At 39.2% G+C, this 27,726-nt stretch overlaps 1 protein-coding gene across 3 annotated transcripts in view; it reads right to left on the reverse strand.

Annotated features, from left to right (window-relative positions):
• BTAF1 (B-TFIID TATA-box binding protein associated factor 1) overlaps nucleotides 1-24,666 on the reverse strand; it is a 47,415-nt gene extending 22,749 nt beyond the window's left edge. Inside the window, exons 1-12 of one of the 3 annotated variants that reach the window (XM_087763951.1) lie at nucleotides 24,306-24,666; nucleotides 20,825-20,959; nucleotides 14,292-14,415; nucleotides 13,137-13,251; nucleotides 10,222-10,368; nucleotides 7,636-7,799; nucleotides 7,123-7,259; nucleotides 6,350-6,461; nucleotides 4,973-5,041; nucleotides 2,295-2,384; nucleotides 655-750; nucleotides 228-404 (exon numbers count right to left, since the gene is read on the reverse strand). In XM_087763951.1, the coding sequence (XP_087620077.1) occupies nucleotides 228-404; nucleotides 655-750; nucleotides 2,295-2,384; nucleotides 4,973-5,041; nucleotides 6,350-6,461; nucleotides 7,123-7,259; nucleotides 7,636-7,799; nucleotides 10,222-10,368; nucleotides 13,137-13,251; nucleotides 14,292-14,415; nucleotides 20,825-20,959; nucleotides 24,306-24,319 (1,380 nt within the window). In that variant the 5' untranslated portion in view covers nucleotides 24,320-24,666. The remainder of the gene's footprint in view (nucleotides 1-227; nucleotides 405-654; nucleotides 751-2,294; nucleotides 2,385-4,972; nucleotides 5,042-6,349; nucleotides 6,462-7,122; nucleotides 7,260-7,635; nucleotides 7,800-10,221; nucleotides 10,369-13,136; nucleotides 13,252-14,291; nucleotides 14,416-20,824; nucleotides 20,960-24,305) is intronic. The other 2 variants (XM_087763952.1, XM_087763954.1) reach the window with 2 other exon arrangements.
• Nucleotides 24,667-27,726: the final 3,060 nt, after the last annotated feature.

Below are 27,726 nucleotides of genomic sequence, written 5' to 3' on the forward strand. Positions count from 1 at the left end.
TTTGTGCAAGTAACTTATCAAGTTACAACAGTACAACTTTGCTGTATATACTTGCAGATTTCTGCAGCCTGGATATAAAAATGCAGTCACAAATCTTACAACCCACATGAGGCTGCAGTGCAAACAAGCTTGCTTTATCATACCTATCTACTGTTCAGCCACATCCTCAACTTTGAGCAGAGCTTTTTGTTCCAAAGCTCTCTGCAATTTGGCACGAGGGTTATTACCTGACGTACTGCCAAAGCATACTTTATTCCTAGGAGACCACCGTGTCTCACTTCCCACTGTTCCTGTGTAAGCAGCTTCAGGAGAACATCCACAGTTTTATGAACTCCGGACTCGTTCATATGTTTCAATACTACTCCCAACGTCTGAGCACAAGTCTCACGTACTGGTGCTACCACCTAGGATAAAGTAAATGATAAAACAGACATTTCTGTATGAAATTTGACTTGGAAAGACACCAATATGAGTCAGATGACCAAAACTGCTATACAAACAAGGTGAAATTTATGTATCAGCTACTTTGTAGTAAGCATCTGCAAGCAGTTATAACAGGCACATGCAATAGCACTGTACAAAGCAGAGCTGATCTGCTGCAATATTATCTCCTGCAGAAGCCTGCTGATGTACCTGTTTGCTGAGACAACTTACTTCATCTGAAACAAAGTCTCCAAATCTGTCTAATGCAAACACACAAAGGAGTCTAATAACCAAGTCTTCTAGCCACTCCTGATGCTGCTGAATCATCTGTAAAAACAGAAAAATTGAACACCTTGACTATTTATTCATAAAGGATTTCTGATATGCTTGCTTTAGCTAAAATTTATATAAAAGATATGACAACATATGTTTAAATTGACTGAATATAGTCATCTGGCACAGACAGTCAAGGCAAAATAGTCAGCACTAATTCAGCTCACCTGGCTTATTAAAAACATCATAATTTATTTTTTTTAAAAACACATAGTACCTTTATCAAAAGGCTAGAGAGTACCTTGTAAGGTAGATAGATAATTTTATCCCTACACAGCACACAAAGGAAAGGTCATTCAGATAATCTATACTGACTAATGTCAACATGTCCTAGGCAAATCAATTAGTATGTGCTTGAAGAATATTTACAAGTAAACTACTGCTGAAGCAGTACTTCACTGTGGGAGACCCAGTGAAAGGAACTCGCTCTTCAGCCATGTCTCTTCCAGATTTAACAAAGCAATTTAGACCAAGCTTGTCTTGAAGCTCTGGCCTCTGTTAATTAGAGACCCAATAGCTCTGTAACTCTGAATCTCAGAGCAGAAGCCCCATAAAAGCAACTGCTCAGGCATCATCTTTCTCATCTCCGCTGTTTGCCTACTAGATCACCACTTCCCTTGAAAACTGTCATTTTAATTAACAAAACTTTCATCATATTATGGATTTCATATTCTCATACGTGTCAAAGAATTATAGCCTGCATATAGCATACACAGCAGCCTTTGAAGCTAGCTTGGAGTACACACACTCTTTCCATAAATAGTTAAGAAACTGTTTAAAGTATCTTATCATTACAGCATGTGTTACAGATTACCCTGTGATCTCCATGGAACAAATACTACTCCACATGGAAGCAAGGAGAGACAGCAGCTTTTGCTTTCCCTATATACAAAGAATGCTGAAGTAGCTTGATTTACATTTGATAAATGTATATCCTTATTCTTCAATACTCTCTAAACCACAAGCTCTCCCAGCTGCTTTTACAGCAGGGAAGTCAGTATGAATCTGGATGAGATTCACTATTAGTAAACAAGCTATTACTGCCAGGATATTTTAAAAAAGCGTTTTCCTTTTAAATAGACTATTTAAATACTTTTTCTCATAATAACAAAGTGAGCAGATCAATAGAGTCCCCTTACTATTTAAGTGAATAGAATTAGATGGTCTGAGACACTTCACTAGAGTTACATGATCAACTTGCCAATTCTGTTTCAGCGCACCCTTACCATGACCTGAAAAATAGTATTTTCTGGTACAGAAGCTAGTGTTTAATAACTTTACATACAGTCTACATATTAATGGCTGCTTATACAGTAGTACTGTTTTTTGCACAATATGAATGTAGAACATGAATGTATGAATGTAGAACATTTCATCAGTGCATACAGTGATTTCATCCAGATTATTTTGAGCAGACAAATCTCATGGCTTATATTCCCCCAGATCACCCACCTCCTGCAAAACTTAAGTATTTTAAGAAGTCTGTTTTCTAAACTTCATTTAAGTAACGTGTTAAGTCTACATGACTGGAAACTTACCTCTTCTAAAGAGCTATCTCCCATTTTACCACCACTTTTACCATGAGCTTTAAGTATCTCTCTCAGTCCAGTACCTGCACCATGTCGAACCTAAAAAAGTGAAATAAAAAGTCAATTTTTAAACATTTAGGAACAGAACATAAAAACTGGGTAACTGAAACAATACTTCTTTATTCTTAATAGAGACATTTCAAGTGCTGCACAGTTAGTGGTACTTAGACTTGTGGGAAAGGGTAGTATTTTATTAGATCAAATCATATACTTAAATACTAATCTGTCCAAAACCAACCCGTTTTTTCCTAAGTATTTGCCAGCTTATGGACAGAAGCAATTAAGAATTGCTTCTGTTTTCTGACACAGAAGATATTGGTAATGTATTTGCAGTAATGCAGCCAACAGACAGTTTTCATTTAGTTTTACACCTTACTATGTTATGTTGATGCTAGTTTTCAGAGAAAGAGCAACTAGAAGATATTACTGGTTTTAGTAAGTTTATAAAGGTAAAGAAAAGCAATATTCTTATATTTCTTAAACATTTGATATTTCTCTTCATATTATATATATTTAAATTTGTCTACAACTCTTTATATTTCTGAAACAGAGTTGGGATCCCTACTGAATATTTTGGGGTCTGCAAAACAAATTTCTGAGAATTACTATTCTGCATAGCTTACAAACCTGCCTTGCTTGACTAAATATTAAACAAATAAGTGAACAAGTGATATGGGAAAACAAATTAGAACCACTTGTATGTTTCCACCAAACATGGACAGTTGAACACTCCAGGAAGAGTTCTGGAAATGACAGAAGACCAGTAGAAAGATGTGCTACAGACACACCCGTTTCTGGTATTTTTGATATTTAACCGGATTAGTAATTGGCTAATCAAGAAAAGCCCACTCAGTAGATACACAGAAAGTTGCAAAAGCAAAGTTTTGACCGGGTTTTCACTGAGAAGCCTTTACATAGGTTAGAGCAGAACTTACTCTTTTTTTTTTTTAAGGGCACTTCATATACATGCTTGTTGCTAGCAGAAAATTATTGTGTTTCATTTCATGATAGTAACAACTAGAACCGAGTAGTTGGCAGGTCTTCCCTTAATCAGAATATCTTAGATGAAATGCAAGCATACACATCCCCATACGTACAGCTCAGTGGCTGTTGGTAAAAGCTATAAGCAAGCCAATATAACCCAGCCAGAGAGCTCAGTCTTAAAATCCTAATTTTTGATAATACACCAATCATTTTGTTTATTTGGTCGAAGATTGCTTATGAGCTAGTTTTCACAAGCCAAAAGACAACGACTTTGCTAGTTAACTTCTCAGCTTCTGCAAATGCAAAACAACAGCAAGACAGACAAATGTATAAAGGAAACACTCGTAGCGGGATTCATCTTGCCTGACTTCAGCTGCCTGTACGCTAGGCAAGCAGTCTGAACTAGTCATCCAGGCTGCCTCTAGACATTGCAAGAAGATGCCAGAGGGCGATTTTATGAACATGTATTTTGAGGTAGTTTAACCTGTTTTTCCTCCGGAACATACCATAATAATGATTCTGTATTGATCCACCTCCTTAATTAAGATGTGTGCACCCTATATCAAATGTACTAAGAAAGCTATGAGAATGTCTGCATTCCAGAAGACAAGTGGACTTTGATTTCAACTGCAAACAGCCTGCTTTCAAATAAAGTGAGGCTTATTAGCTCAGATGCAGTAATGTGCCACACAAACATAATTATCCTTTTTCTGGGCCCAAAATACTTGTGCTGGCTGCATATGTTCTATCTCTGTGTTTCCAAGTTCGAGGTCAGTATGAGCAGAGCCAACTTGCTATCACTGAAACTGTACTAAACTGTGCTAATATACCCAAGTACGTTATAGTTGGTGTTAACATTTAATCTTTCAAAAGATCAACTTTTTTATTAAAAACTGAAGTTAGATGAGAACAGTTATTTCCATCTTCTGCTCAAGGAAGAGAGACCATTGTCAGCTACTTCATATTTTTGCTTGGAACTGATATCAAAGTGTGTGGAAAATAGTATAAAGATTGAATAAAAGGGTGAGCAGAACAGGTTTTAAATCTTCAAAATGAGTTGTCTAGGCAACCAAATATATAGTTTTTGTAGTTGGTATTTACTATCATTCTAAAAAAAGTTAAAAGTTCCTTTTTATAAATGAAGAGAACAACTAACGATTTGTAGCCTACCTCCTGTTACCAAAGGACTGCTTTTCCCCCATCTTTTCTACTAGCTTAGCGTTATACAAACATGCCACTTGTCAGCAACAGACTCGCACAATATTTTTTAAGCAATTTTTTTAAAAACAAGCCTGTTTTAATTGCCGAATCTTTCTGACCAGAGATTCACATGCTTTTATTTTGTTTGAATTTCAATATTTCCAGAATTCTCACTTATAATCACTGCTTTCCATATCTTTCCCTCCCTCTACTTGAGTATACATTATGTATCTGTTTTCATTTCCCCTTAAAATGAGTCTTAAAAAACACTTAAGTTCTCTAAAAGCAGATTTGTCTTGGCTATGTAATCTGTATTTATGATTGATGTAATTTTTGATATCTAGCAAAATGCTCTTAAGTCCTATACACACAATTTTTGTGCTTCTATTGAAGCCTTTTTTTTAATCTGTAGTTACACCTTACATACTGCACATATGTCTTACCTCCCAAGAAGGGTTAAAGAGATCATTGCACACTTCTTCACAAAAGCTTTCCAGAGGCCATTCGTTTGCCTAAATTTATAAAAAATTGTTAAGTACGAGATTAAAAGAGAAAGGGATCTGGTGAACACTTATATTGTACGCCACTTAGATACGTGAAGATAACAAAGACCTCCAAAACCTTAACTATTTTTCTTTGTTACTGGGCAGAATTGAAAAAACCAAACAACCTCCTTCCACACTTCAGAAACTTTGCTGACTGGCACTGGATCTTTTAGAAAGCTTATGAAGTTTGTCTGTTAGTAATAGTGTAACCTCTTCTCTATGGTAATTGATTTTGATGTTCTGGAATTCAGCCTCCCTTTAGGAACAACGCTAAGGCAGAAAATTAAGCAGTCTCTTGTCCTCCCCAGAGATTCTTTAAATTTATGAACTTTGCCTTTAAAGAACATAATAGGCAAGTCTCAGTTTGAAATTACGCTACATAATCAAATTGGGTCAATTAATCCAGTAATAACCACCACCCTTTTCAAAACACATTCTGCATTTTTGAAAACTAGAAGTATATCCACTATCCCAAAATTTTCTACGAGGAAACTGACATGGCTGTGGAAAGGAAATTATGACACTAACATTAGTAAGTTCACACCATCACAATCACAAAGCATTTGAAAGGCTAGCAACCAGCAGCTATTCAGCCTGCAGTTATCACTAATCTCTCAAATTCATTTTCCAACCATCACTTTGTAAATAAGAACTTCATTACTAAGCTATGTTTGGAAAAATCATCTTTTTGTACAATAGAGTCTAACCAAGATAAAGCCTCTTCAGATAAACTTCTATGTACCATTTGTATTCTGGTATAGCATTTCTTACAATTTTTCAGCTTTTCAGTCTATTGAAACAAATGCAAGTTTTTCTAAGACTAAAGTAATTGTTTAAATCTTCAACTACTAAAGATAGAACTTAATTCTAAATTAAGCCTAATTAAAGTAGGCTAAGATTAAATAAAGTGTACATGAACATTTAGATCAAATTATTTATGGCTCAGTGTAATCCTATCATCTCGGTGTTTAGCACAGTTTTACAGTTTAATACTCAGGTCTGACACCTGTAATCTGCCTACTCAGGTTCATTTGGGTCACAAACAGCTACCAATGGATTAAACGTGTTTTCTTCCTCAGCGCTATACACAGTTTGAAGCTCATTTGCTTCATTACATATAAAAGTAAGCTGGGAATGGCATTCTTTACTTCATTTCTGTTAATGCTCAAATGACTAAAGAATTGGGGAGCATAAAGGAGTTTCGTTTTACATTACTCTGCTAAAAACTGAACTGCTAAAAAACTGAACTGATAACAGTGGAACAATACACCATACCTCTTCTGGAGCATTTTCTACCAACGCTTTTGAGTCTGTGGCAGGCTGGTTGATAACAACACTTGCAACTTTTCTTCTCTTTTCTTCTGGCTCCCCATCAGTGCTATCATTGCTGAGAAGCAACAAGTGTAAGTTTATGAGCTGAAAGTACGCTTTAGGGGAAAAAATTACTTCTACAACTGAAGACGCTGATACAATAAAGTGTGGCAAGAATACAAAACAAAGAGGTTTAACACTGAAATATGCAAAACAGGCAAGTTTACATGTAAAAAAATTTAGTGAGGAGACAGGAGAATGCTGTCCCAAATTGGCAATCCTTCTCAGCCTTTTCCAAGAAATACAGAAATTCTTAAATAAAAATCAAGGAAAGATAATTTTGTTTACTGTTTGTTATAAACACAGTACCTACAATAATGTATCACTATAAATTACAGTGAGGAACACAGCATACATCACAAAAGGTATATCCTAAATTTTTAGTTATTGTTTATATTCTTAAATCCTGCATTTTCATGCGCTATTCTCAAGCCGTATTTAATAGCGGGGACAAACCACTAATTTTAACTGTAGCATCCCATTATTTCAAAATCCCTCTGAAGCTAGGTCCTTAACAAACTCTACTGGGAATAAGTACGGCACGCGAGTGTTCTACCATCAGGACAACCAGCACGTAAGAGATTAAGATGTAAAGACTGTAGGAAGTTTTTCAACAGATAAATCAAATCACAGTCCCAGCTTAACTGAAATAAAAGCAAACCAGTTCACTATTATACCTCTTCTCATTAGCTTCCACTGCATCTCTGGATCTTTGCTTTGCAAATAGCTTAGCCATTCTCTTGGCTTTATTCTTTTGTCTACTGCTCATACCAGCTCGAAATTCTGAGTCAATTAACTCAGCAGCCTGAAGAGTCTGAAAGAGAAGTCATTCATTGTCAGTTCTTCTTAAAATGAAGGTCCTGAAAAATCCTCAAACCCACATTGCTCTCAACTTTCCCAATCCTCCATCATTTCAAACTCAGAGCAGCAATTTGACATCAAATAACACTAACATGCAACTATGGCACGTAAGAATTTAGGAAGCCGAAGCATATCATATTAGATGTTGACCATCATACTTTATATAAAGATTGTAACAGCAGAAGCACAGATTTGGTGGACTTGGCAGTGTTAGGTTTACAGTTGGACTCAATGATCTTAAAGGTCTTTTCCAACCTAAATGATTCTATGATATAAAGCAAACCCACTGTATTATTCCGTGCAGTCAAACAGCTCAAGGTTTTACCTACAGGTTGTTTGTTTACTAGTGAAACTGAAGGCGGCGAATAGTCCAGATCTTCATCATTGAAGAGATCTTCAGTATTCATCCCAATTGCAGCACCCATGTCTAAGCCAAGTTTCTTTTGTAACAGTTTCCTCTGTCGTGCTATCCTCTCCTTAGGATCAATTTCACCTTAAAAAAAAGTTTTTCAAAAGGGGAAGACGTGTCATATTTCCAACCAGATCTGTTATTGAAGATTTGCTCAATGAAATAACATAAGAAAGCCAAAAGTTACAGAATGTATTGAGATATTAGCCAAATACAATCTAAATCTTTTAAACCAAATCACACCAATTCCTAGGAAGACCTTTTCTGCTGCTGAAGCTATACTAGTACTTAAACTGTCATCAATTTTTAAGCAGAAAATAGCTCCCATGAAATTCATTATATTACACTTTTTCTACAGAAGTAAAAACCCAAGTTTTCCCTGATTTTTTAGGAAAGCACACTTTGAAAGGATCAAATTAACACGCTAAAAAATAAATGCGGAACTGATTGAAGAACTAGTGCTTTTTTATTGAGCATATGTATCCTTGTGAGAGCTGTTGATTTTGGCAGTCTGGGTTTTGAGGGTTTGTTTGTTTGTTTGTTTTGCTTTTTTAAAAGGTTTCTTTTCCTCCTAAACTTTATCTTCTGTTGGGAGACACAGACCTAAGAAATAACAACCACCAATAAGACCCCTCAAATTATATTTAATCCAATAGCCTGTATTAAGCTAGGCTGAATCTGAATCTGTTTTCTTCAGAAACATTCTTCCTTGTACAATGCACTAGACCCAGATGTCTCCTTTCCTTCTACCCGAACTAACTCCTGATGGCAATGTAGACCAAAGCATAAGCACGATTTTCCTAGGGTGCTGAAGTCTGTTAACAATCTTATCCTCGAGCTTCATGTGTCAAGCAAGGCTCATTTAGGAAGTTAACAGAAGCTACCCCAAGAATGCTGGAAAGCTTCAGCACTAATTACTGAACACCTAGACTTTGGGAGCACCCACATTTACATAAAAAAAAGCAGATTTTAGTGCCTCAGTAGAATAAACCCTCCAAGTAAACCAAAACTTGTAGCTTGTAGGGCAGCCAGACTTCACTCTTTTTACTCTTGGTACAGAAACCAGTCAGGAGATTAGTTTTTTTTTCAATCAATATCTGCACATAAACTTGTAAATAGGTGACCAATATTGGCAGAATTGGGGTATACACCAGGCTGAGTAGTAGTTAGTAGTTAATTATATCTATACCAATAAGCCTTTTTTTTTTTTAAATTGCACTTAACTGACAAGCAGAGAAATACAAACAACTTCCATTCTCTTCAAAGCATTTTTCCTTTCACAAGTTCATCTTAGCAAAAAGTCTCAAAGACTGCTAATTCCAAAGATCATTTATCTTGCTTTACATCCATTCACGTTGGCTACTTACTTGAAAAGGAAAGCTGGTACAAAATGCAGAAGAGAAAGCAGCCTTTGTACATTTTCCCACCAGTTAAAAAGCAGCAACTAAAGCTATTTTTAGTTTCATTTTCTTACTTTCGATATTATATTTTTTATTTATTTTCATCCATAAAATTATTTATGTGCAATCATGCAATACTGGGTTAAATATCAGACTTCTGTGAACTAGTGTCCTACTCCATCTATTTGATTTCTGAACAGGTAGGGTTTCATTAGAAGAGATGAAACTTGTACAACATCTTATTAACCTAGCATAAAAGATGACAAGCAATAAAATAGCAGCGAGGCTTAACAGATAGGATACTGCCTAAGTGTCAGGAGCCACAGGTTCTGTTCCTTGCTGAGCTAGTGATCTTCTGTGTACACTGCACAGAACACATCACATGCAGGGAACAAGTGAATCAGGGCTATGCAGTCAGAGCAGATTCTTATCTATAGCATCATTTCATTTGGTGCAGAAACTGGAAGGTAGACTGGAATTAGAGCAGGAAAGTACAGTAATAGCAAAAGAAAAATCTTAGATTAAAATAATTCAATACCGTTACACCGATATAAACCAACTCTCTCAGCTAACAAGTTGCAGAAAGATATCAGATAAATCACTTGAAACAAAAGACATCACACAGGCACTGATATTTGACTTTCCAACTTTTGACAGTTTTATCACAGTATCTTTCATGCAACCTTTCTATATTTGAAACCTTCAAGCTTTTAAATAAGCTACATCCTACTACTATATTTGGGAACCCTGTTTTAATGAAGAAAAAGCAGTGATAGTTCCTGCATCTCTTAAAAATGTCTATAGAAATTCTACAGAAGCCTTTAGTATTGCTTTTTCTGTCCTTCTTTCAGGTTTCCACTCCCTTCTTCCCCCTTCTACACATACTAATTCTGATAAGCTAAAAAACAAAAACAATATGCACCCCCTATGAAAAAAAAAAATCATTTAACTTAAGATAATACAAACCAGTTGTGTTAGGGAATATTTTCTTCCATTATTTCCTAGCTTTCTGAGAAACCACAGATGACTAGACTCATAATACTGCCACAACAAACTTTTTCAAATCAGTAAGTTTTCTTGTCTGCAAGTAAAATACAAAGATATACCTGATTTATCATCTTGGACTTCAAATTCTGCACCAGCAGATCCAAGAAGAGATGCACCATGTTTTAACAACCGACATATATCAAATCTGTCAAAACGTAACCGATCTGTTGAAGGTGAATCTTCCATAGGACTTTCTGAGCCTGGTTCTAGATAGGACATTGAAAATAATATTACAGACAATGAAATTTTTGTTCAAAGTCCTGGCAGAAGATTAAGTGAGAGAAAGACGAAGAAATAATTTCTCCTCCAAAGGAATCATCAGACATACAGCACTGATTCACAAAGCGCAAAGGCTCAATTTCACCAAGACAGGCTGAAAAAGCTCACTTAACATACGTCATTGAGTAGAAAAAAAAAAATTTAACGTTTTTCCCTTGATAAATTTAGCTTTTTAAAATCTTGGACACTGACATACCACTAGGTCTTCTCTGCACACATATGGCCAACTTGCCGTTTGAACTGCGTATGGCTCACAAATAGTTCAAACAAGTATCATGCCAGCACTATATCATATGACCAACAGCCAAGCATCCCTGGTATGGAAGCTGGAGAGTAGTCTTAACAGGTATGGGAGAAAGTCAGGTACCAAGGGCTGCTGAAAACTAATTATCGGCTCTTCTCAAATCCAGATGCAGGTACAGTGCAGCTCAATACTGACACAGTACAGGTTTGTTCCTCACAAGGTGTCTTATCATTTCCTGGTCATTAATTCACTTCCAAAGTATTGCCTCCCCTCAGCGCCCAAAGATTAGTGTGTTTTGTGGCTCCTAGTCACGTGCAGCTTAGTATCCACAAAGATCAGCCATTCCTACATAATCCAGCATGCTCACATCCTGAATTACAACCAGCAGTATAAATACAACTGTTGCCTACAAAAAATACAGCATTTAGTTTGGTGTGTTTCATCCCACACTCGCACTTATTTATGAAAGCTTGTTCATTTGCAGTAGAATGAGTCTAACTGCACACAGAACACTGTACAAAATAAATACCACCTACACTTCTTCAGACCTGAAGAAAAAAGTTAACATTTCATTACACATATACAAATGTGTATTTGACTACTACATCAAACAATTTAACTGAAATAAAAGAAACAAATGTCTGCATCGTCAGTCAGTCCTATTAAATAGCACCTTTTTCTCAGACACAATTACCTTTTCAATTTCATATCTGATAGGCAGATATGCAAGAACTGGACAATGCATGTAACCTGTCATTTGAAACAGCTGCTGTACTTGAAGACTGACAGGTTGCCCAATTTCCAAGTACAAAAGGAGTGGTGTAAGTAATTCTTGGAACTAGACTGGTAAAATTAACTTCTATCCTTGGTAAGATAGTAGAGTCTATAAAGTTATTAAGTATATGGATTAACGTGATTTACTGGGAAAGAGTCAGAATGGCTCCTGAAAAAACCCTCTCATTAACCTGATTATCAATGTCCTTAAAGAGCTCCAACAAGTGGATAGAGGGGATCCAGTGGACATAATATATTCAAAAGCTTCTGGCAAGTTTTCATAAAAAAAATTGAAGGAACTAAGTTACCACAGAATTGGGGAAAACATACTTTTACAGACTGAAAGCTGGTTAAAGATAGATAAAAGTTAGCTTTGGAGTCCTTCAGGCATCAGTGTTGCAAACAATTCTATCAGTCTTTAGCAATGGGACAGAGATTTCACTATGCACTCTTCTCCAAGCTTGTAGACGACAGTAAGCTCTTCCGAGTAAACAAAAGTCACAATGGCACTAAGGAATCCAAGAAGGAGTCTCAAAACAGACTAACGGACAAAGAGGCAGATAAGGCGCAAAATTAATAACCTAAACCATGCTTACACAAGATTGAATTCAGAACTGGCAGTTAACGTTCAATAAACATCTTGGAGGCACTTCTGACAGTTTTCCGTATTCACCAGCTTATTGGGCAGTAACAGCCAAAACAGCCAACTAAGTACTGGGCATCATCAGGAAGGACACTGAAAACATGACAAAGTGCACCATTTTGCCACTATGTGAAAATATCGGTACTGAAGAGATGTAAGTACACTCTGTGCAGTTCTGTACATCTCAAGGAGGACACAAGTAAGAAAAAGCACAGAGAAGGACAAATAAAGTTATCTAAAAGACAAAGCAGCTGTCTTCTGAGGAAAGACTGAAGAGACCACGACTCTTCAAATCTGGAGAGAAGAAAGTTGTTGGAGGAACGCAAACGTGACGGTTTACAAAAATCATACAGGCAGCAGATAAGGCAAATGCAGAACTTGCTTGTCAAATTCTGTAGCAACAGAACCAGGAGGCACTGAATGAAACAAATATAAGATCACCTCAAAACAGACAGGAGTTTTGTTGGTTTTTAGGTTTTTTTTTAAACAGCGAATTTCTGGAACATGTGCTACATAAGGTTGTGAACACAGACAGTGCCAACAGGTTTAGACAAGATCACTGACAACAGGTCCGTAAGCTGACAATAAAAGCAATGCTAACATCCCTAACATGACAATTTCCGAGGCAAAGTGAGTACAAACAGAATAGACTTCAGCAAGCTGCCATTTCACTTCCCTCAGAAAAGTGCTTTGAGCAAGGGAAGAGAGAAAAAGTGTCTGCAAAATATCATTACAAAGATGATTGGGTAACACTTTTGCTATTTTATAGTTATTATTCCTTTTATTTATAAAAGTACAGCTTTATGAGGGTACAGAGCACAAGCACAGGAATCTTAGAAGAAACAAAGGTCAGGCACATAGTTGTAACTGAATATGAACATCTGAAGCCAAAGAGGTTTACTACAGTCCATGCATATAAAAAAGTCTATGCTCATAAAAAAACCAGAATGACACAGTTGCCTTGAAAAGTTTCATATCACAGTCAGTTTGCATCAGATAAACAATGAATTCTACATAATTCACTTAAGAAGTACCTTGTTTTGATCTTGGAGTTGGATTCCACTCAGGTACATTTTTCACTATTGCTTCAACAGCCTGGCCAGCTGCAATACGAGTATCCCAATTCGTACTTCTTAAATACACTAACACCTTTAAGGAGAAATTAATAAGTAAAGAAATATTTGGTTAAAATGTACTTTTTTAAAATGTACTGTTATGCTCTATTAAAACACACTTACTTTTAATGCTATGGATTAAAACAACATTCAAAACAACCAAACCAACAGACAAGAAAACAAACCAAGGAAATGTGAATAGCCTTATTTATATTGCTCACTGCCTAGCAGAACTCTTGCTATAGCCAGACATTAAGAATTTATAAGATATATTTAGTCCCATCAGTCAAACTCAACCTTGATTTCCTCCAGGTACTGAACAAGGCTTGAGACTTTTGGTTTTTTTGCTTTCTAAAAGGAAGTGTTCAAAAGAGATTAATAGACCTTAAAACTTTGAAATCATTTAACCCAAGAAGAGGGACACCATGGGTCACCTGAAGCAGCATATGCTCTTCTAAACTCATTTACCACTATGTCTCAAATCTGGAAAAACTATTTCTTTCTCTAAAAGTGGTTTGATATTCATGATTCCTTGGCAACTCTGCTGATACCATCAATCGTGGTGAGGGCACCTGTTCAATATGAGCAGAATTGAGGTCACTCAGCCATCTCCAGCTGTCAGATACAGACTATTTTTGGTGTTTTTACTGGACTTGGCCAGATTGAAGTCTCAAGCTAATGGAAATCTCTTTCCATTTTCCAGCCCTTTTAAAGACATGCAGCCTCCTATATTTTTAATGCTGTATCACACCAGTAACAATCTTTAAAGGCAGGAGCATAAATTTTTATAAGGCAGTTTAGCTTCTCTTTATAGAAGAAAATCTGAACTTAGAGCAAACACTGAGTATCAATACTGAATGCAAAGTGAAACCTGACTTACGTAACCATTTCAGAGGCTGACAAAACAGCACGCTTGACAGTAGTAGTCTCCTAATTTTCTTCAGTCTCCTATTTTCAGAGAACAAAAGACTACTATGCTTTTTCTTCTTCCCACAGAACCCACATGCCTTTAAACTAATTTTATTCTCACCATTAAAGTACTGAAAGCAAGCTCAAAGAAAAAAAAATGCTTACTTTAGATAAGAGATTATTCAGTTCATGAGGATGCAGTTTCACTACTTCCCCAAGTTGCTGTGCAGCTGCTTTTCTTGTTACTGGTGTTGTACCGGTGTCCAGTAAAATAAAGAGACGATCAAGCCTAAATATGATTGACAAAAACCGAAAATGTTACGCTATTCATAGTTCAGCTGCCCATTTCTATTAATATGCCCCCACAGTTTTCAGTTTATCTAATGCAAACAGAAGAAATGTTTGCCTGAAGACTGGAAATTGACAGGGTGACAAATGTACTTTTTTCTAATAGTAAGCATATTTATTCTAAAAGCACATTTAATTTGGTAAGCAAAATAAAACAGAGAAACCCTTAGAAACATTAGTTTAAAAAAAAATCTGCAGTTACAAGAAAAAAGGAAATTGTTCCCTTTGTTCTGTGATAGAACATTTTCAATCTTGAAAAATAAATACTGTTAAGTTGTAAATGATCTTCATGACATTCTGTCTGATAGAGAAAGCAAAGGGCTCAACTCCTCGTATTGTGCATTATTATTTCTTTTGAAGACACAGCCCGTGATCTATAATATCTGCTTTTCCAGGATGCCACAAATTTTTACTTTACACATATTTTCCCCCTAACTACCTGGAATATAAGACCAAGCCTGTTGTATTTACAGCTTTGAATATGATCTCTCTGGCCTTCCCATGAAATACTGTGAAAACAGATCTGCTGGTTAAATTCGTGTAACTCTGTATTTAGTGCAAGAGACCCCAATCATCTAATTTCAGAATAGCTATCTTATTTTTATTTCGAGTTACTGAATGAGCAAGTCATCATATAAAAAGGCACATAAAAATAGAGACTACCTAGATAATCAAATCAATGATGAAAGTAACAAGTGTTCATTATTCCCTCCACTGTAAGTGGGACAGTTAGAACTCTCTTTATAGGGTGCCTAGTTATCCATTAGTTATTGGGCAGTACAAGGTTATTACTGAATGCAGGTCTAGAATCTGTCTACCTAGTGCAATCAGAATGGTCCCTTCTAGCCTTAATCATAAAAATACTCCTCCAAATACTGGAACAATATGAAGCTGGAATTTACACAGTAGTGAAGCTCACCTACATCTGCCTAACAAAATAAGGATACTGGTATCCTGAACAACTCCCCTTCCTCATACACACACCCCCTAGGTTTGAGCAAATACAGGAAAAAGGACAAATGTTTTGCCTGTTAGGCTGCTGCTACTCATTACGTTTCACCAGAACTGCCTTTAACATTAGTTCCAATCATTAAAAAAAAACAACCAAAAAACCAAAACCAAACAAACAAAAAAAACCACAAACCAAAAAAGCTCTTTCCAACATCACTGGATTTTGCATTTTCGTTGACACGCTTAAACCGCATTTACTCCTGAGAATATCTTATAATGTGTCACAATGCATTAGAAACAGCAGTGCTACAGAGCCAAGGCAGTAATGCCACAGAAATACAGTTCCAAAACTCAAATGTTCTAACAACTGGAGATACTAAATTAAATATCCATTAGATAAAAAAATATTTCTAATTGAAAGTATTTTCAATCATTTAGTATTTTAGACACACTTCTGATATTTGCCAGCTTCAAAGTAATTCTCTTCCTGCTACTAAAATAAGTGAGCCCCTTTCAATTTCTGCAGATAAAACTGGAGTTTCAATTGCTACGATTTACTAGTTAGTAAATTGTTTTAAAGTTACATAAAAATGAAAACCCAAGCATATCTAAACTAGTAGTTTTGTGTGATTAGACAGTCAAGGAGGAAAGCAAAAGCTTTATAGATCCAGCTCTTCCAAAACACTGATAGTGGACTAGACAGGAGGAACATACCACATACTTAGTTATTTACCAGTATGTTTTCCTTAGTACATTTGACAGTAATAACCCAACCTGATTTGCAGCACTCTATTATTCAGTACAAAATACACTAACTTGCAATGCAACCTCAGCTTGCTCGAACTTGTTTGTTCTCTCATTCTTAAACTCACCCCTTCCAGTCTTCATCTCTCCATGAAACTTCAGTGTTCCATACTCAAGAAGTCTGCCACTGAGCACCACCCATTCCTTTAACTATCAAAGTTTGTTTTTTTTTTTAATCTCCAAAGTCAAGCAGAATGTGCAATTTACACCACTTCCTCAGCTAGAACTCTTCATGTGTCAAAACAGGAGGAAACCACTATGACGGCCTACCCTCAAAAAACCTCAAGTTTAATTCCAATCTTAGTTACGAGATATTCACTCCACAACTTTTTGAAGCTGTATTACCTACAAAATGCAGTTGTTTGTTGGTTTGGGTTTTTTTAACCTGCAGTATGCTTGGTTTGTAATTTGCGATTTTAAATTGTAATATGTTTTATTTTGCATTTGTGTGTAAGCTAAGCATAAAATCTATTGTCTCACATTGCTATAGGAACGTTTCAGCATTCAGCCCCAGCAAAATAAATGGAAACAGGATTAGTAAATACAGCTAACTAACAGTAGATTAACAGTACTCCTACTCATGCTAATTATTCTTCCTTTCCCTCCCCCAGACTTCCCTGATATACAACTCCCAAACAATTAATATTTTGGAGGTATTAAGATTCTTAAATTAAGTTTTGGTGTTGCTGCAGCAGAGTATGCCAGGCCCTGAATTCTCCTGCTCTAGTTGGAAGGGTAGCACTAAAAGTTGCCACTGATCAGCAGCACTGTTTTTTTTTTTTAATTAAAGTTTTCATTCTTAGTTTCATTAAGAATGAAAAAAAAATACTAAAAATTCTAAACAAATTAATTTTGAGGAGCTGCAGTTTGGAAAGAAATTTCCTAAGTTCTGATAAGGTTTTTATTCTCAGAACGAACTAACGGTCTCTAAACTAGTTCTTAAAGCCAAAGAGAACACAGAGAGTTTTCTAAAGGCATGTGGTTCTGCCTCTCATGTTAGACAGTCCTGTAAGCAGAGCACTGCGTGGCTCACATCATTCACAAATACAACACAGAAGTCTGAATCAGTGTGGTAGAGCGAGATGCTCTACAATGCAGATAAAAATTTTAATTATTTTATGAAAGAGTTCAACGCAGGCTGTCAGAAAGCTGTTCTAGGAATACGGAACACACAAGCAAACAAGAGAAATATAGGGAGTACTTACATGAAGAAAAAAATCAAAAAGAAAACCAAAGAGATTTATGGATTGCTACAAAAAATCTAAATACCAACGAAATGAATAAAAATGAAATCTATCTCTAAAACTACTTCTCCTGCATGTTAAACTGCTGTAATCAGAGCTTACAAATACAAAGTTCTTCACTTTTAACTCATAAGCAATGGTTTAGATAATCCTTCTGATTGTCACCTCCCAATCCTGAGTCAACCACATCTCATCGAAAGGACAGCAACCATACACCACCTCTATGTGAACTCATGCTCTATGAGCTCATTACAACTAACTTGTTCCTTAGAAATGTTTCTGTCACAAAAACATCAATTCAGGTGCTTAAGAACAGGCATCTAGTAGCATCTGAGACACTTCAGAATGAGTCATGCACATGGGGTCAGCAGACATGACAGGATGCAGGAGATCCTTGTCATTCTGAAGTGGCAAGGACACATTATACCATCTAAACTGGCACCAGAGACCTAGATTAGGCAAGTGAATCCTCCCCACATAAGTATTCCAAGTCATCAAACCCAGACCATTTCATTAAAGCACACTAGTTTTGAAAAGACTAAAGCCTGAATTCTTCCTTTCAGAACAGGACCGCCTGAGAGATACTCCAGAAAAATCAGTAGGTCTGTGATGAGGATATCAACTGGCACAGCCATTCCAAACTGGACCAGACTCTTCCACCACTAGACTACTACCACTCAATTTTATCTAACAATCCTAAAAAATAAATAAATTGATTCTTAGAGAAAGATTGCAGGCAAGAATTCTAACAGTGAACAATTTCATTTGCACTGCTATTCATCAGCATAGCACGGTTGGCTGTCATAAGGGGGAACATCATCTCACTAATCAACACTGTTACGCAGAATGATTATGTATACAGGGTTAGTTCACTTAACTAAAGGGGGTTTTGTGAATAGAAGTACACAGAAACTATTATTGACCCCCAGTTACTCAACATAATAAGCCTTTTGCTCTGCCAGTGCATTAACGCAGCAAAGACTACAAATAAAAAAAAAAAAATTACAAAGGGCAAACATGAGAGCAAGTACTTCCAAAAGAGCCATCACAACTAACTCAGTGACACTCTCCAGGTAGCAAGGTGATTCCGTGTTCGGCACTGCTTTCCAATCAGTTTTGCATATTCAGCATTAAACCAAGTTAGACATGACTGTGCCCAGGCACAGTAGGCAAATGTTGCAACAAATGACCTGTTCTGTTCTTCATGCTAATTTTCAGCTCTTTGCTGCCTAAAGGTATGTTTCCAAACGGAGGGCTGATCTCCATTTGAAGGGACAGTTACCATAATATTTAAAGTCAATCTTACAGCACTCCTGTGGAAACTGGATGATGTGGATTTGAAAGTCCTTCAGCTATAGAGGCACTAGAAAGCTAGTAGTGGGACAGCTGATGACCAGGTCCAGATACAGAAGTTATCAACGATATCTCCAAAATGTTTCCAAAAGATGACATATGCAGCTGAATTGTGTAAGGATCCTGATCATCCCAGTGTAAGCATTCTGACTGGACTGGGTCCCCACAGGACTTCAGATGGGGAAACTTCCAATTCTTCCAAAACTTCAATGAGCTGAGGCTTGAAGGTACAGTGAACTCATCACTGCTGTCAGTGAAGTGATCCATTTGGACTCTACAGCTCTGTGTGCACCAGTACGTTTAACTGGCCAGGGAGCAGTCTCTGACACTAAAGGCCAACTGGTACAAGCTTGTAACTATCCTAGCATACCCTCCAGCCCATTAAAATTGCGTGACTGTACAAAAACCCCTAGTGGCACAGCCCCTGGAACACTCTAATGTCAAACTCTGTCTAGAGCTCTTTGGAAAACTGCTATCTGGCACCCATCAGAAGGCAAGGGAAAACCTCTTACTTTACAGCATAAATCATATTTCAACACTCAGGAGCTTCCTCCCAGGCTCTATTTATTGGAACAGAAATAGTCCCAAAACCTAGAACACATCACTAAATTTAAATTTAGACTTGACAGGGGCACTGTGAGATTCAACCTAAGTTCTAATGGAGATGCCTTAGTTTTTCTTGTTGACCTGATAATCCTTCGTTCAGGGTGGTGTTTCATTGTTCGGTCAAATCCCAGCTTGGTCAGCTTCACAGCTCAAAAAACTCAAGCCCCTACTAAAGCACATATAAACTGTTAAATAACCAAGTAAACAACTTTGCAATATACAATCAGCAAGCAAGATAAAAATTACTGAACAGAATTCAGAACAAAATGTGTGATGATACACAAAGAATGGATTCTGATTTTACTTCTCATAGGTGGGAGACTGTAAGGTAATAGTTACAAAGGTGGGGCTGCGGACAACAGAGAAATCTTATTTCCTACAGAGCAGTGGAAGGGACACCTGGAATGAAACTAGAGCTCCATCACCACACTGGTCACAGTATTATATACTGCATATGGAAGCCAACTGAATGCTGAAATTAGTATAATTAATTCCCTATGGAATGTGTATTTCATATAATACATGATCCATAGCATTAGGCTGTAAAAGTTTTATTTGTAAACTATTACATATGTATCTACATCCAACAATGCAGCCCAAATGCATATGACCAATTACATTACAAAAACTGTAAGAAAGAATAGGAAATTAAAACAGCTGTAAAGACATACTAATACAAGAAGTGTATCAACAAGTGATATAGGGAATGCCTTGATGAGAACTCCAGTTCTAGCTGCTGGAGCAGGTTAGAATTCCTATCAGAGTGCAATCCTGAGTTTCAACTTTCACTTCAGTCTGTTAGGTGACTGCGAAATTTTACAGCTCTATCTCATTTGGGCAGTAGTGCACATCCTACTTCTGCTTCCCCCCCTCCCCATGACTGTGTGGGCACTCCCTCCCACAGTGACAGGGAAGGCAGTCCACTGGCCTGGTCTTCAAGTTAATCTCCATCAACAAGAGAAGAGTTACACCCCCCGAGTCAGAACTCCTGTAATCGCATTGGTTATAGCATCTACCTATTCTGATGGTACAAGCGTACGCCTTTAAGTAGTAGCGAAAACATACTTCTTGTTCAGTTTAACTCCTGCTTTTCATGCAAGAGCAGCCATGAAATAATAGCTTCCAAACAAGCTAGAAGCTGAATTCTTTCTTTAGAAGGTTTGTGATACCCCCAAAAGAACATCTCTAAAACATACTTAGGGCCCATAAAAGATATTTTGGATAATTCTGGTATCTTGCAAGAACTTCAGCCTCCCAATGATGCAGTATTAAATTTGACTTTATTATTTATTTTAAAATAAAAACTAGGTGTCTAATCTGCTTATTACCAGTTACACACAAATCCAAGTAAATGAAAACACTGAAAACTCTAGAAACTAGTATTAAACTTACATGGATGAAATCAAGAATGGCTTGCAACAGCAGCAAGTCGTTATGCTTTCCCATACTTGCTTAAGGAGGTGTCTTGAAATTACTCTGAAGAGGTTGTCTTTAAGAAGGTATTTCAGGGTGAACTCAAAGATATACCTATTAAAATCAAACTGTTTATTCTTAATGCATCTTACCAGCTTCATGTATTACATCACATTTTAAAAGCATATTTGTTCTCCTTTGTACTGTGAAGGGCCTCAAAAATATGAGAAAGCCATGAACAGCCTTGGTGTTAGAATAACGATATGTGAGGTGCCTTTGAACACATTAAAGAAACTAGAAAAAAGTTTTATTAGATATTGAAAGGGACTATCAACACTTCGTTATCTACTGAAACTCAACCACCCTGAGTAATCTACGAGCATTGTCATTTTCCATAAATTGGCAGTATTACTTTTTAATCTGAAGTATCTCAAAAGATCATTACTGAGCCATTCTATTTATTCACTTGGAACATATATTTTGTAGGAATGAAGCTGAAGCAAAACTTTTCACTTCCTTTTTTCCTTCTCAGTTCTACTATCAGGAATTATTTTTATTTTTTTTGTTAGCTATGCAAACATTAGACTACTTCAGATACACTTCTAAGACCACAGACTGGATATAAAGCCTACCAAATTAGCTGGCGCATTCACAGAAAGAACATCGACCTTCCCACCCACCTATACAGACTTCTGGAGGACTGTGTTCATTAGTTAGCCTTTTCAGCATAAAACTACCAAAGAGATGAGCGTATGTGAAGCAACTATCCCGCAACATCTTTTGGTATGAGGTATCTACTGTTCTGCTTTTAGGTCTATTTTCTAGTGTATTTTCACAGAAGTGTAATATAGAAGTAGGTCTTCAGTCCGTGTAGGAGCAGAATCTGCTAAAACAAGCACGTATACATATAACACAGAATAAAATATCAGAATCTCTTTTGTCAATAGTTTACAAATAAGTGACAATTATTTTTACGATGACCCTATTAATAGCAAAGCTGCAAATTCTCAATCTAATTTTGAGATATTTCAAAGCATTCCCTATATTTGTTTAGATCTTCCTAAAGAGACTAGGGTTTTGAGAAAGGTTTTCAATTGGCCAAAGAGCAGAAACTAAGCTTTATTGGGAAAGCAACCACTTTATAATTTACTGTTTTGAGAATGTAAAAATACCCCTCACCCCACCTCCAAAAAATGGTTTGTTTTTTTTTAAATATGGTTCCAATACAGAACTAACCCTAATGAAGGTTTTTGTTAATATCAATGTTTGGTATGCACTCAGCAAAGACTATGGTCCTTGGAGAAAGGTTAATTTGAATCAACTTTGCCCCCGCTCTACACACTTGTATAGTTAGAATCATTCAACAATGAAGTATCATGTTGGTCAAACATATAAAATGTAACTGTAACTACCTAGAAGAAAAGTGCAGATTTCTACAATTAAATGGAGCTGGTACAGAAGCCGGAACAACTGCACCTTTACAGAAACACAGTTATGTGGTATGTAAGTGTACAAAACAACAATCTGTAATATGTCTGAAAGGAAAGGACCTTAGAAATTCAATGGTCTGAAGTAAAAGGTGAAGACAAGATTTCTTTTATTTACAAAAGCAACACTGACATTATATCATCAGCATTCCTATGGTCCAGCAGCCGAAAGGTTCATTTGTCAAGAGTTGCTGTCTAACTTCAAAGGGATATGGACAGGTTTTGCTGCATCTATTAAAAAACATGCATGAGGCCAAATTTATGCAGTATCACTTCTTACAATTATAGAAACATTGGAGTTCGCCAGGAATAACCAAGATGTTACAGCACTCCAAAATGTGTCATTCTTTCACTTAATTTACATGTGGAATTGAAACAATTCTATACCAACTCACAAGTATTACAGCATCTTCAATAAAGTTCTCTAACTTATGTTCAATTTGTGTAACATTTTGATCTTAAAACTGTACTCTGAAGCAATGTGTCACATGTGATATTATTAACAACACCAACTGTAGTGCTCCGCACTGAAGCTTAGAATGAGCCTTATCCAAAACAGAATTTTTTTTCCTGTCAGTTACCAGACCAAACAGGTGTTAACTAAATCTTTGCATAGAGCACTACTGCTTTTCACTAAAGCCACGTGGTTTTACTGAAACACAGAAACGTTGGTAACTGAATTTGAAACGAATCTTTACAGTAGACACACCATCAGCATACAGCTGAAAAGCTGTATCTTGATATTCCAGTTAGCCCCCATATCACATGTACGTTAGCACAGTTATTTAAGCAGACTGCCCCAGACCTAATGTAATTAGAATACTATTCTATTTTACATGATGGCTTACAGTAGTATTTTAACGTACATAGTAGTCTCGTTACAGCAATCATTACTACTTCCAGATTCTTATGGACAGCTTTGGAAAAAACAAAAACCCTAATATATAACAAGTTGATAAAAACTAAGGATAAAGGGATACTTTGTAGAAACTATAAAGCTCAAACTATAACACCTGCTACTAGAAGTCTTAAAAAGCGTATTGCTGCTATAAATTTTGATTAACAATGGATTTCCATTATAAACGTGCACACCTATACTTTGCTATATAGAATTGTAAACTTATTCATACACAGCTTCAGAAACAGAATTTACTTTTGTTATAGCACTTCAGAAGTACAGAGATACTACCAACACGTGACTTGAGTCTAATCTATCACAAGGTTAATTTGGATTTATGGTTTCCTTTCAACTATCCTGTTAGTAAGCTTAACATGCCCACTTCACACACAAAAAAAGATGACAGGAATTTGTGCTCAGCATTTTTTATAAAACAGCTCTATTAAGACATACTTCTGTATCTGTGAATACTTTAAGCGCTGGCACACACCAGCGTACATGTGTGTAAGCAGATACTACCCAACACCTTGAGGCAGAGCCAGAACACACTAATCACTTTTCTCCATGGAAGCCTGTTTCATTTCGGTTACTTTACAGCTAAGGGCTCTGAAAGGCAAAACGGTTTCGTGCCAGTTTTTGAGACTCGGTATCATTATCCCCTACTCCCTAGCAGTTTAACCCGAGGAAGGGCTAGCCAACAAAACGAAGGTGTCGAATTCGGGAGAAAGGCCGAGACGCCCCAGGCACAGCCCCTGCGGCCTGAGGAAGGGAGGGGGCTTCCCTGCGCGCCGGGCACCGGAGTCACCCCAGGCCAGGAAGCAAACCCGGGCGCCGGAGCACACAGCCCCCCCCCCCACCCCCCCCCCAAGCCCCACCGGGGCGGCCCATGCCGCCGAGGAGTGTCGAGGCCCCGACAAGGCCTCCGCAGGCTCCTGAGGCGAGAGGGGGTGGAAAGCGGGCACCCCTCTTCACCCCCGCACCCCCCCCCCCCCGAAGCCAGGCCACACGGAGGGCCGGGGACTCCGGGCCGCCGCTGCCGGCCCTCCTTCCCCCACCCGTCCCGGCTCCTACCGACCTGGAGACGGCCATGGCCGCCCGGAGCTGGGCCGCGCTGGGGGCGAGCGGCGGGACAGCAGGCGGGGGGGCCGGCGCCGCTCTCCCAGGGAGGAGGGCGCAGGGCCTAGCTCGGGCCTCTCGGGCGCCGCACCCGGCCTCGGCCCCGCCGGTGATCCGCGGGGAGCGGCTGAGCGCAGCTGTGGCCGGCAACGGTCAGAGTCTCGCTCCCCCCGGGGGGGCAGCAGCGGCGTGGGCGGGAGCGGTGCACAACCCTCGGAGCGCGAGTTAAAGCTTCTATTCCCCCATCGCCGGGGCGAAGCCCAATGCCTGGTTTTATATGAGCAGCCATCTTGTATTTATTCCCTTCCTCCATGATAGCCGCTTCCTGATTGGCAAGAGCGCCCGGCCGCAGCCAATGGAGAGAGCGCTTCTAAGAGCAAGGAGGGCGGGCGCACGCAGCGCCCGGACTGAGCAGGACCGGCCATGGAGCCTGCCGAGCCGGCTGGGAGGGGCGCCGGCCTCCGGCGGGGCGTACCATCTGCACGCGCGAGGGGGGAGGCTCAAAGGAGAGCGCCCCCGTCCCTCACCCTGGGGGGAGAAGAGAGGCACCAGGACACGAAGCACACGCGTTTCCTTGCCAGTCCACAAGGTGGTGGCGCTTCTTCCCAGCCAGCACGGTGGGAGAGGGCGGCCGGGAACTCGGCGAGCTCCCGCCGCCCTCCCTGGCCGCCTAGATGCGCTGCCCCTCGGCTTACGCCCGGTGCTGCGGCGCGGCCGCTCGGCCCGCGGAGACTACAGCTCCCGGCGTGCAGCGCGCTCAGCGCCGCACCCCCTGCGCGGGGACGCAGCCCCGGCGCCTCCGGCGGCCGCCCCCCGTCCTCCGCCCCCACCGGCGGGGAGACGGGCACTCGGGGCCGGGGTGGCCTCGCAGCGGTGGCTCGCAAGGGTCCGTTCCCCAGCACCAGCCCCCGCGGGCAGCGAGGGGGCATCTGAGCCGCTCCCCGCGGCGCGGGCCTGTCACGGCGGCTCCGTAACCGAGCGCGTTTCCTTCCACTCCCTGCCGTCTCCTTCAGGGGGGCAGCCGGCCCGTCCTCCCGGCCCGGCTGGGCTCCGGGCCGCCTGCAGAGCAGAACGGGGCTTAAAGATCCCCGGGATCGCACCCGGCAGCCTCCCCCGCCAGGCCTGTGCCCGGGGCAGCCGGCCGCCGTCTCCCTTAACTCTGGGGGAAGAAGCCCAAGCTTTCCAACTGCGTGGTGTGCGCCTCGGTCAGATCCAGGGAAACACAGCTTAAGAAATGAGCCTTCCACTAATCATTTAAACTAATGATCCCAGACGAGGACGTAAATTTAGCTGACGTACGTAACCTTTCATCTGATAAGTTGAAAACACAATAACAGATTTTTCTTTCCTGTAAGTGATGCATAAACTTGCATAAATACATGAATTTGCATAATACTGTATGATAAAGTTTTCCTGTAAAGCCCATTGTGGTGTGCATTTCATACTACACCTTTCTATAGGGATTTCTGCTCGCCCCAAGCCTTTCTGCTGCATGGTTTCCCTTTCGCTGTGGTCGTTAACTCTCCACATATGGGTTCACTCACTCATTCCCCGCTAACACATGCATACTCCAAATGGACATACTAATGCCGTCTGCGTGTTCGCTGTTGTTTTATAGTTCTATGAACAAGACACTGGTCCATAATACCTCAATCTATTTGTATCCGTGTGGGTCCAGCCTATACTGGAGTCCTCTAGAAAGGTTTGCCCCAGGTGCCTCTTTCCTCTCTGTTCTTCCTCCTGTCCTTTGGTGGGAGCTCTGTGGTGACCAGGAGCTGGCGTTAAAGCGGTGACTTCAGGAACACCAAACACTAGCAATATGAGTCTGTCTGAGGCGTCTGCATCACAGACTGTGGCCAGAGCAAACCACAGACTTCATTTTCAGTGGCAGAGACTCTTTTTGTCACAGTGCTACGCTCAGTGACCCAGATAATGCCTTTTCTCTTCCCTGTCATGGCTCTGATGTAGTAACTACCTTTACATAGCTCAATATGCCTCCTGTAGCGGAATACACAAAAAAATACAACAGGTTTAGTTGGAGGCCAAGAGCCTCTTACTGAAGTACTCCAAAACTTCCTTTCTGCCATCATACGCCATCATGTGTTGCAGGTGCGTCTGCCTGGGTCCCTGCCCCACGATCCAAGGCACACGTCTGCTCCTGTCCCTGGTGTGTACATGTTTTCACATGATGGGGTGCCTGCTATTCAGCCACGTGATGGGGAGGAACGGCAGGGAGTTGGGGTAGGGAGCAGCAAGGAGCAGGCTGAAGGTGGATATATTTTTCTTACATGTTGGAAGCTGTTAGTACGGGTGTACAGCAAACATTCCCCGATAATATTTCTGCATTTGTTTAGCCAGTAATCAGCAGCCATCCTGTCCTGCTGTGGGCATTACCAAAATAACCCTCAGGTGCTATTTCCAATTCTAACACCCTATTTCCTCTTGCATTCCTTAAAAACATTTTGTGCATTGTTTTAATAGCAGTCAAGGCAGAACACCCATCGAACATGCAATAAAATTTGTTTTAAACAGCTCCATAGGGGTTATCCTACCTGATAAAAATAAATGCAGGGAAAATACTGGTGGTGAGTCTTACACACTGAGTACTTGCTGAAATGACGATAAACTGCAGTCCAAGCAAAACAATCTGCAAAAGACGGAAGGAATGATCTGTTATTTAATAGCAGGCATTCTGGACTGAAACGCAATTCATTCAAGTTTCACACCATATCTTTTTGTATTTTGATGTGACATTTATGCAAAGCACATCGTTACTTAACTGTTCACCTGTATCTTCTGCTCAATCCTTTTCCTACACCCTATGAAAACCAATTATTCTTTGTCTATGCATCTGTTCACCTGCTCCATAAGTCATACCAATCCTTTTTGCACATTTGTTTTCTTTTGACCCATTTTTAAAGGAGTAGCCATACATTTTCTCCTGTTTCTTTTTGCATATGTTAAAAGCATCTGCCCTGCAAATCTGCTGTGTGCCAGTATACTCCCTCAAACCTGTTCCTAAATTAGATAAAATTCAATAGTTTCCAGTCAGTTGGTATGTTATGATCATTACTTCCTGCATTGATCTCAATTATTTTTGGTTTGTTTTCCTCCTCCTGCCAACTGTGTCCACCTGTGAACTCTTACTGCTTAGTCTGCAGATTCATAGCAACCGCAGCTTTCTTACTTGCTATGTATACCTACAGAGCCTAGGGAAAAAATGGTGCAGTCTCCAAGTACTACAGCTGTGCAAATAGTAGATGACAGAGGCACAGTTTTCCTGGTGGAATCCCTCCTGATTAGACCTGGCATATCAAAATCTTCTACGTGTTCTAGTCTTCTAGTTTTATTTTTGCCGTTAGTTTGTCGTGTCCTGAAGG

This window comes from Nipponia nippon, unplaced genomic scaffold, assembly GCF_047370975.1.
Source record: "Nipponia nippon isolate SJK-2023a ecotype South Korea unplaced genomic scaffold, ASM4737097v1 scaffold_3, whole genome shotgun sequence".
Taxonomy (NCBI): domain Eukaryota; kingdom Metazoa; phylum Chordata; class Aves; order Pelecaniformes; family Threskiornithidae; genus Nipponia; species Nipponia nippon.